Below are 10,256 nucleotides of genomic sequence, written 5' to 3' on the forward strand. Positions count from 1 at the left end.
TCTCTCTCTCTCTCTCTCTCTCTCTCTCTCTCTCTCTCTCTCTCTCTCTCTCCCTATCATCTATTTATCTATCTATCTATTTATCTGTCTATCTTTCCTTGTCTATCATCGGTCTCGCAATCTATACGTCGTCATACCGAGCGATATTATACGCTTGATAGATATGTCTGATAGATGCTCATGTACGATCCTTTTTTCTCCCTCCCAGTCTTCTTCGATATTCCTTCCGGTCGTTCATCGACGCGTTCCTTTTCTTTCGGAAATAATTGGGACAAAGCCTGCTTCCTGATAACGTTATGGTGAGGTGACGACGGTTGTGTTTAATCCTTTTAGAACAAGTCTTTTAGACCTGTTTGAGATTTATGGGACGAATGTATAAAATGCAATGTAATATTAACGGAAGAAGATAACTAGGACAGATCGTGCTTTCTGATAATATTATTAAGAGTGACAACGATGATGTTTAAATATATATCAAGGCAGATTTATGAAGCTATTTCGAATTTATGTCGAGGAAGTATAAAATTGATAAACAAATAACGTTAAGACAAATGGAATACGAGTATATTCTGCTTCTTCAAAAGAGTTATGGGAAAAATGATAATAGTAGCATTTATATGATCATTTTGAGATCATTTCTTTAAACTTCGCTTGAAAAATTTATACAGAAAAGTATATACAGCTTCAATGTAATAATAAAGTAAAATAATTATAATTTTATTTTAAAATAATATATTTAAATATAATAAAATATATATAGTATTTATACGTTTTTTGGAGATTTTCTATATTCAAATGGTATTTCTGAATTTAAAAAAATAATGATAATAGGTAAAATGAAATTGTAATATAATACATTATTAACATTATTAGGAAAAAGGTTATGGACCTGAAAGATCAATTTACATATATTGTAACTTTAGACGATCACTAATAAGGAGAATTTTAAAATCATGAATAAGAATAACACAAATAAGAGAAAAAATCCCATATTTATAAAACGGATCTTAATGCTTAATAATACTCATAAATTAAATTTTCAAATTTATTTAAGTATTCGTAATGTAAATTTACAAGCACATTTCTTTAGTTCTATAAATTGTGTCGTTCAGTTAGATTTAAAAATTATAAATTGAAGCTGGAAATAATGTCACATTACGTGGATTGTCAATTTAAAAAATTGTGTAAATAAGTGTCTTAAAATACTGCAAAGAATTTATTGCGAAAATAAATAAGAATATTATTCGTTGAATTAATTGCCGCAGTTACTTTATGCTTCCCTAATGGATTTGGATGTGCAGGCATGATTAATTTTGCGCAGTACAGAAAAGCAGACGCGCTCGTATAATTATTTTCGAGATCTCGGGATATTTCTCAGTACGAGGGAAACGATAAATCTTCAAGCGTTATGGTTGCCGCCCGACCTAGAAAGATTTCGCGCGTACATCGCGAAGCGAAACACATCGATGTATTCTCAATAATTCTACTCTTTCAGTCTCAAGTCTTTTTTACGAAAGAATAGAAAACTAAATATTCTGAAGTTGTTTCATTATTTTAAAATTCTTATTTAAACAATTATGTTTCTTTGAGTATGTGCTTTTTGGCATTTTTCATTATTTTATTTACTTCTATAAAGAGTTCGTTTTAATTTAACGTTTACTAAACTTGTTCGAGCCAAAAATGTAATAGGAAGACTTAATTATCCGAGTCACTTTGTTTAAAATAAAAACACATTCATAGGTTTTTCGAGAAATAGTACCGCAAGAGAATTTAGTAATTCAATTTATTTAGTAATTCAAATATATTTCTAAAATATTTTATCAAAGATTTATTTCATTGTTATTTACTTATCTCAAGTCTAGAAATATTCTTGATATATATTCTTGATATTTTAATAAAGTGAGTGCAAAAAGAATATTTATACAGGAGAGATATCTTTTAGACAGATCTTATTTTTAGAAAGTAAACATTTTAGCAATTTATTAACAAAAAATAAAATAGATTGCAGATTTCTTAAAATTACTTTATCTAAGAAGATGTATATAATTAAGCTCTATATTATCTTAATAATAAACAAAAATAAAAAATTATATTATATTTGGATGTACAAAAAGTGTATTTGCACAGTCGAGAAATTTAATTTCTCGATCATAGCCTCTAGATCATAAACACGGTTATTTTCCTAAAGTTCTTTTATATTAAAAGAGAATGTATTCATTGTTAATAAATTAATAATTAATATTTTCTACAAATGATAGTATTTTTTTATAAAAATCTTCCTTATATGATTATTTTTTCTATTTACTGTATATATTTTAATACATTTGTATAATTAAAATATGACAATATTGATTAACAATAGAAATAATCTAATTCCAATATGTCATATAGCGACAGTATCCTCTGGTTTAGCTTAAATGCGCGTGGGAATTTATTTTCAAATGCATTTCCGGAAATTTATAATATTTCACCCATAAAACATCCGCTAGTCATCTCCAAATACTCGCGCGCCGGCATTAATTATCCTCTCCAGGCCGCGAAATAAAGTACGTGCGCAAACAACCCCGTTTAACCCCTTCGATTAATTTATGCGATGTCGAAGTTGCGGGCGTCTCAGCGCTGGTCCCGCGTCACGGTTCTTCGGCAGCGCGGAATATTATTACGTCGCGTTGTGTTTACGGTAAATGCACGCAAACACATCCACATGCACATCACGTATGCAGCCGACACAAAAGTAAAACTAACCGGGGTCACCCGTCTGTTCGCGTACGTACGACATAGACGAAACGTTCTCAAGAGGGTAGAAAAGGGGTGATTCACACACAGAGAGGGCGATGGCTGTCGCCGAATTGTCTCGGCATCCCCGGCGACGCTCGCGGTGTTTTTCCGTGATCTAACGCGTGTCCGTTAATCGTATTCAACGACGATGTATGCCGGCGAGTTGTAAGCGCGACACACGGTAGATCGGGCGAAAAAGTGAGGAAGAAGTGGAAGAAAAATTTACGGTAAAATCGAGGGAACGACGTGAATTTCTTTGTGATAGCGAAGGGTCTAGAGGGAGGTCTATTGTGTTCATTGTGGCAATAAATATAATAATAAATATGTAGATTTTGAAGAAAAGATAAAATACAGCAGTATGTTACAGAATATTGATATATAAAATGTAATAATAATAAATATTGTATTTCAGTATTTATAATGTAATAAATACTACTGTATTTATTAATTACATCAAATATATTTACTAAAATATGTATATTTTGTAGTCATTATTTATTTGGTTGTTCGTTGTTCCGTGAGTAAAAGTGGATAGACTATACTAAAATATAATAATTAATATAGAAATGATTTCAAGAGTAACTCTCTCTTGTTAAAAATTATGGGCCAAGTTTATGGAGTAAACTTTTTCCTTGATATACATTTCATTTGACAATACATTTTCCTTTTTAATTTTCAAACTATCATTTTTCAACTTTCTTTTCAATTTCTAACTTCAAATCACTTTTATAACTGTGAAAGAGATTTTTACATTTCTCATGAATAACTCTCGTTAAAGATTTAAAGAAATAAAAGGGGTCTTTACGTAAAATATTGTATATTTCTGGCAACTAGCGACTTCTCTTGGAAATAATTTTCCTTTTCTGATGGTAACAAGATGTTCTCAGGGACGATTTTTGGTTATACCCGCCAGGGTACGCCAGTCGATGGTCCAGCGCAGCATCCTCCGATCGTAACGGGCGCACCCTGGCACACGGTGGTCGAATTAATTCGGGGGTTGCTCTCTTCTGCGCAGGATCCACGAAACAACAGGGAGAGACGCGTGCGTGCCCCTGACGCCTGTGTTCGGGGGCCGATAATTTCGTCAAGGACGATTTTATCGGAAATCATCATCGCGAAACTCAAGAATTGATCAAGCATTACTTTCACGAAACAGAACTCCTACAAAAAGATTCCCCGAAGGACTCACGAATTTTTTTTCCATTCTCGTCGACCACCAAGACTACCCCAGCAAATTAAAATGGCTGTGATTGGCCGAGTTGGGTGATTACTACGGTAGAACAATAGGAGGCTACGGCAGTCCATTTAGGATCGGGATTCGTGAGAGTTCGAACTGGTCGTTGAGAAAACGCGGAAACTTTCGGACGAAGGGATGACCCGGCGCTACGCGCTGGTGCGCGAGAAACTTTGCTGATTGCCGGATTCTGCACCCCGCGGGGGCACGCGCGGGGGGTGAAAAAAGAAAATCGTCGTCGGTAAGTGTCTTGCTATTGATTGCGTTTAGAACGAACAATGACGCCTGCAACCCTTCTATATGAATGGCAGCGGTGCTCGTTAACAGAAAAATGCAGAAATGAAAATAGAGATCTTTCTATTATAGGGAATAAGATTCTATTATATAAGATTTCTATTATAAGAAGATGAAAAATTCATCAAAAAGTAAAATTATCGTATTAATAAAACTTTATTACTACATTTCTTTCTGAAACTTTTTTAAAGAAACATAGAAGTTTCAGAAAGAAATGTAGTAATAAAATAAATTTAGAATTGATTAATTATTAAAAGTGTGAAAACTTTAAAGTTAAATAAAATGAGTTTCAGCGAGATGAAGTGAATTATTCGCGAAAAGAGTAGTGCCAAAATATTTCAAATTAAGAAATATATTAAATAAAAAATAGATTGAAATTTAATTTAATTGCATTTTTTGTATCCATATAGTAATAAATTGAAATGTACAGAAATAATACAAAAAAATTTCAAAACAAATATATGCTTATCATTAATTAAATGAATTTAAACAAAATCTTTTTATATATTTAGAGAAAAGTATAAAATATTGAAATTTGCAAATATAGGGATTGAGGACAAGAAGAGTAAGGAGGAATTTGCCGAGTAAATCGGGAAAGTGTCCTCGCAAGAGATGAGGTCCTATGATGGCGAGAGTAGCTCGACGGAGGACGACGATCGCAGGGAGGGCCTACCAGAGGCGCATCTGCAGCAAGGATCCTGGCAACGTACCGCGTCACATCCTACCTGGGCCTGGGAGCATCGAAATGCCGTAAGTAAGGACATGAAGAACATGTCTTTGATTAAACACTTATATATCATCCATTGATTATCTCGCATGGATAATTGCAAGAGATCCAACATTAATTTTATATAAAAACTGGATTCTTGTGAAATGAATTAATTTTTACAAATGATGTAGCCTGATATTCTGGTAAAAAAGGATATTATAGATATAAGGTTCAATAATGGATAGTTTTTGGGCTATAATGTGTATCAAAGAATACTCAGTGAAAACAAGTTTTACATATTTGATACACCATAGCTTAAAAATGATCAATTATTGAGCTTGTGTCTATGGCATCATTTATTCACCACATATATTATAAGCTACATTATATATAAAAAAAACTAATTTCATTAAAATCCGTATAATTAGATCGCAGTCTCAAAATAGTTAAAATTGAGCAATTAAAGAAACAAAATAACGATATTTTTCAAACAACAATAAACTGAGTAAACTAAATATTAATATATTTCTCATTCAAAATTCTAACGAAAAACTTCTTTCTAGCATCCACTGCCTCCACAATCCGCGGCAGCTCTCGAGTCCGTGTATTCGACACCAGGGGCCTCGCACTCGGGTGTGTCAGGTCCCCCAGCAGCGTACTCATCAGAGCACACTCAAAGCGCACCAGGACGAAGAACTCCGCTGGGTACCGTAGGTCTCGGTGGCTTTTATTTTCAGCAGCAGCCGCAACCCCACGCCTCGTCGAGCGCGTTATCTGATGAAAATCGGCCAGATGAAAGGTACATTTACGATCTAAATTAAAGTTTTAATTTAATCGGAAGTAAAACTACTCGTTTGACCGTTTAGATACTTCAACAAAACCATTTTTTTCCGTGAAAATAAGTGTATGATCAATTAGCGTAACACACATTTGATAAAATATGTTTCTAAAGAGCAAAAAATATTTTAATGAAATGTAGTTAATATTATTGATACATAAGCAGTCCAACAATTGTTTTTAGACCTTCAGGTTCTCGACTAAACTGCCCTCCGAAGTCAAAGACGACTCGTCAGGGGAAAAGCGTAAGGTTGAACATTAACGCACGAGAGCGCAGGAGAATGCACGATTTGAATGACGCACTGGACGAGCTTCGCTCCGTCATCCCTTATGCTCACAGCCCTTCGGTAAGGAAGCTGTCCAAGATAGCCACCCTCCTGCTGGCGAAAAATTACATCCTTATGCAAGGTAAAACAAGTTCCTCTGATGCGAAAACCCCGTGTCTGCTCTCGTTGTTGAATTCTAAATTAAATTGAATTTAAATGGACCGACTGAAGATAAAAAATGTGTTCGTCCAGGAAACGCCTTGGAGGAGCTCCGAAGAGTAATCGCCGTCCTGCAATCACCGCACGCGCACACCACCGCCTTGCCACCTACGCCGGTCTCCTACGATCTCCTGCAGGGATTTCCCGGCAAGTTGTTCCAAGGGGTGCAAGAGATGCAGGGACTACCCGCGAGCGAACCTCAGATCGTGACCGGCCCTCCGACTGACGGCACGGTAGCCAGCGGAGAATCGAACTAAGGAGTCAATATTTTTTGTCCTTTTTTTTTCCTGCGGGGATTCATTTCTTTTTTATTCTTCCGTAAAAGATATGAAACGATTGCATGCGAATTTGAACCATGCAATTAAATCGATAAAAACGTCAAAAAGATCGAATAGCAAGATATACGATTCAAAGAAGCAACAAAATGACGATCGGTAATTAATGTTAAGATACAATGAACGAGATTTTCAGAGCTGAAGATAATGGAAATACGCGAAGGCATTTTTAGGGATGAAGATAAGAGATACTTTCAAGAATGAAAACGCCTTTGAACACGAAAGTATTAATTACTAGAGTATTACTAAAGTGCTAATAACCCCACGAGAAAGAGAGAATAGATTAACCTTTTAAATATTAAGTATCTTATTTATCCAATCAAAACACAAAAAAATGAATCGTACAATTTTATTTTTCGTGCAAACGATAGGATTGAAGTAAACTGTAGTAGACAAAAGAAATGTCACATTTGAATCAAAAATTAAGTTGAGACATTTAAAAAAACGCTGAAAATAAGAATTATATATAATATATGTACGTAAGGTAGTCCTTAAGTTTCTAAGATTTTAAAGAATGATTTCTTACATTAATTCAAGACTTCTATATATATCCGAAAGGCTTAAGCTGAAGGATATAAAGTGTTAAAGTTGCAGAAAAAGATTTTTCCTCAAAATTTCGTCAGAATAATGCAAGTAATTTTTGAAATTTTTTGAAAAAACGAAATATTTCTTTAACTTTAACACCCTGTATCTTTGAAATTGAACTGGTTTGGACATATAAAGTTTCATTTCGAAAAATTATCCTTTAAATTTCTTAGAATATTTAAGGATTATCCTGTATATATATATGTATACAATACATATATATATAATTCATTTAGAATCTAAGAAAACAACTTCTCAGCGAAAAAAAAATGTATGGTGTATTCAAGTAGCACCAATTCCCTCCAGTGGAGTAAGTAAGTTCACTTTGGAATCCAGATGAAGTCTGGATGAAAGCATTGCGAAAGTATTAGCGATTAAGTGATTAATACTGTCACGATCTTACAGTCAATGATGCAGCAATAAGACAATGGCGCCGTTTTCATTCATCCGATAGTCGATCCTCGAAGAGATAAAGCCGCAGCACAGACTCTTGCATAACGCATAATGCATAAGAGAATCAACCAATCAAAATTCTTTTTCTCCGTGATATGAAAGGAAAAAAAGGTTTCTGATTGATTGATTCTCTTATGCACTATGCGTTATACAAGAGTCTGTACTGTGGCCTATAGCATCCCAATCACTTAATAACTCCTTGTCATGTACTCTCTTCATGGAAAAGTGTAGAATTTTCTTCTAAAGAAAAATTCTCTTTGTCGAATTCTGCTTTAAAAATGTCGAGTCAACAACGGAAGTTCATCTGAGATTCACGAAGGTAAAGGAACTGCGATGTTTGAGGATTTCAGATTTCGAATCAGACGGAAGAACGAGAACGTCGCCAAGACTCGGGGTGCGAAGCGCTTCCGAGTCTCGTCCTGAAACACGATAGTCAATATTAGTATGTGATACGTGTGTCGAGGAGTTCTAGTCGTATATACAACATAAAGATATTGAATATTCATATACACATATACAATACATATACATATATATATTTAATAACCTAAACGAGGCATCGACTTACGACTTATTTATATACTTAAGAGTCTACTATACAATGTGCCAAGGATTTGTTCGCTTTGAAAAGCGAACGAGTGAAAGAGTGCGATATGAGATGAGAGGCGAAAGAGTAACATGGGATTGGAAGGAAAATGAAAATTATTTATCGTGCTATTTGTAAGAGATATCGTGCGATTTTCTTTTTTCTTGCGACGCCACCCTCTTTCGCCGAAGGGGCAAAGCAAAGATGAAGCGTCTCAAGGAAAACAAGGAGGATATACCTGTTGTAGAATGTAGATAATAATTGTTTAGTGCTCTCAAATAAAATCTATTTAAGAAAATCGCATTTCGATGTCCGACGAATTATATAATTATATAACTATTAGAGAAGTTTACGTTTAATTAAAGATTTTATTTCATTTTAATTTATTTTAATTTATTTTATTTCATTTTAATTTATTTTAATTTATTTTATTTCATGTTACGTATATTTCGCTTCAGTTTATTTTATGTTTTCTATCAAACTTTTATAATTTCTATTATTTTTTTCTGCTATTTTTAACTCTACTATTTTTAATGAGAATATTCTTTCTGTATTTTTTCGCTGTTCATTCTTTTTGAAGATATCAGACTATTCTAAGCTTGTTCTTCGAACAAAATTTGAATACACAGAAAAATATCATTCTACTGATAAGAAAAATGACTGCTCAGTTTACTTTTTTCTTTTATGTAACGGTTATCTTTATAGGCGTAGCTATTTTGTGTAGGGAAGGGAACCAAGTAGAGTTAAGACTTTTGAATTCGTGAAGAGAGAGTTAAGTGGTATGCATTAATGAACTTATTTTATATTACCATTTTTAATTAATTAATAGCAGGTAAATCAAAATGACAATGTATTTATAAATTTACCTTACTTTTTTCTTGAAATTGTGAACTTATTCTTCGAATTGGGAAAATTTAAAATTTTAAACACTAGTCATTTCTAAATTTTCAGAAAATCTTTCTATAGACTTCACTTCCAATTTTTTCTTGTCCAAAATTAATTTTTTGGAAATTAAGCACAGTTCGTAAATGTGTAATATTTTGTAATCACGAGTATTTTTGTTCTATTTTTAAGATTTAGGGGGTCACTGCACTCCACTAATCCCCCATAGTTACGTCCATGATTATCTTTAACAAGGAATGTTTTCTTGATAATGGACTTAAAATATATTTATTAGTAATTTTAGAAAAAGAGAGAAAAACTCATACTCAAACAAAAGTATTATTTTCTTTCGAATAGTATTTATAAAATTGATCGAAGAAGCAACTTTATATAAGCAAATCGAATTTGTTTTAAATTGTTAATTGAAGTATTAAACTTATTAGGATTCAGAACATATTTTAAACAAATTTGACGTTTAATTTGCAAATATATGGACTTTCGAAATACTTCAAACAAATAATTAATGTTTAAATACAATATTTATATGTTTCTGTGTGCATATTTTAAGATGCTAATAACAAGAATCTAAGTAAAAATAGCTTTGCAAAACTCTATAAAATCTACGTTCTATTCCATTTTCATCGCATCTATTAAAGAAGTAGATTGCCGAGAATGTAAACTACTCGCAATTTCAAAACTGCCGCCTTTGAAGTAGCGTCGCTCGTCGATTATAGATAGAAACTTCTCTTCAAGATCCCTTGACCATTCAAACCCCATCATTTCAAAATCTTTTGAATCTTCCTAAGCATATTTTGTCAGCGTCGGTGTTTTAATGTTTCGCGCGAAAGGTTTATAAAGGTTTATTACACCCTTCATGCCATTAGTAACCATCGTAACCAATACTGAGATAAGGCGGCAGCAATTGTGATAGCAGCAACGATGAAATAACGGCGGTGGCAGCAACGAATAAAGCGATGGCGGCGGAGGCGGTAGCAATGGCGGAAATAGTAATCGACTTGTGGCGCCATCGTAGCCTACTCTCTCGTCGCGCTGTGTTCTCATTCAGCCGCCTCCTGTC

General features: G+C 33.6%; 1 protein-coding gene across 1 annotated transcript; it reads left to right on the forward strand.

Moving 5' to 3' along the window:
* Window positions 1-4,918: 4,918 nt before the first annotated feature.
* Oli (basic helix-loop-helix family member olig) lies at window positions 4,919-6,594 on the forward strand. The gene is made up of 4 exons (XM_018550484.1): window positions 4,919-5,056; window positions 5,579-5,814; window positions 6,037-6,260; window positions 6,371-6,594. Exons 1-4 carry the CDS (start codon window positions 4,919-4,921, stop codon window positions 6,592-6,594), a joined length of 822 nt encoding a protein of 273 aa, XP_018405986.1.
* The last annotated feature ends 3,662 nt before the right edge of the window (window positions 6,595-10,256 follow it).

Source organism: Cyphomyrmex costatus, unplaced genomic scaffold (assembly GCF_001594065.2).
Source record: "Cyphomyrmex costatus isolate MS0001 unplaced genomic scaffold, Ccosl1.0 scaffold998, whole genome shotgun sequence".
In the NCBI taxonomy this organism is placed as follows: domain Eukaryota; kingdom Metazoa; phylum Arthropoda; class Insecta; order Hymenoptera; family Formicidae; genus Cyphomyrmex; species Cyphomyrmex costatus.

Coding starts and splice junctions, on each gene's coding strand:
- Oli (XM_018550484.1), top strand. CDS start 4,919: ATGAGGTCCTATGATGGCGAGAGTAGCTCGACGGAGGACGACGATCGC. Junction 5,057..5,578: donor CCTGGGAGCATCGAAATGCC/GTAAGTAAGGAC, acceptor ACTTCTTTCTAG/CATCCACTGCCTCCACAATC. Junction 6,261..6,370: donor AAATTACATCCTTATGCAAG/GTAAAACAAGTT, acceptor GTGTTCGTCCAG/GAAACGCCTTGGAGGAGCTC.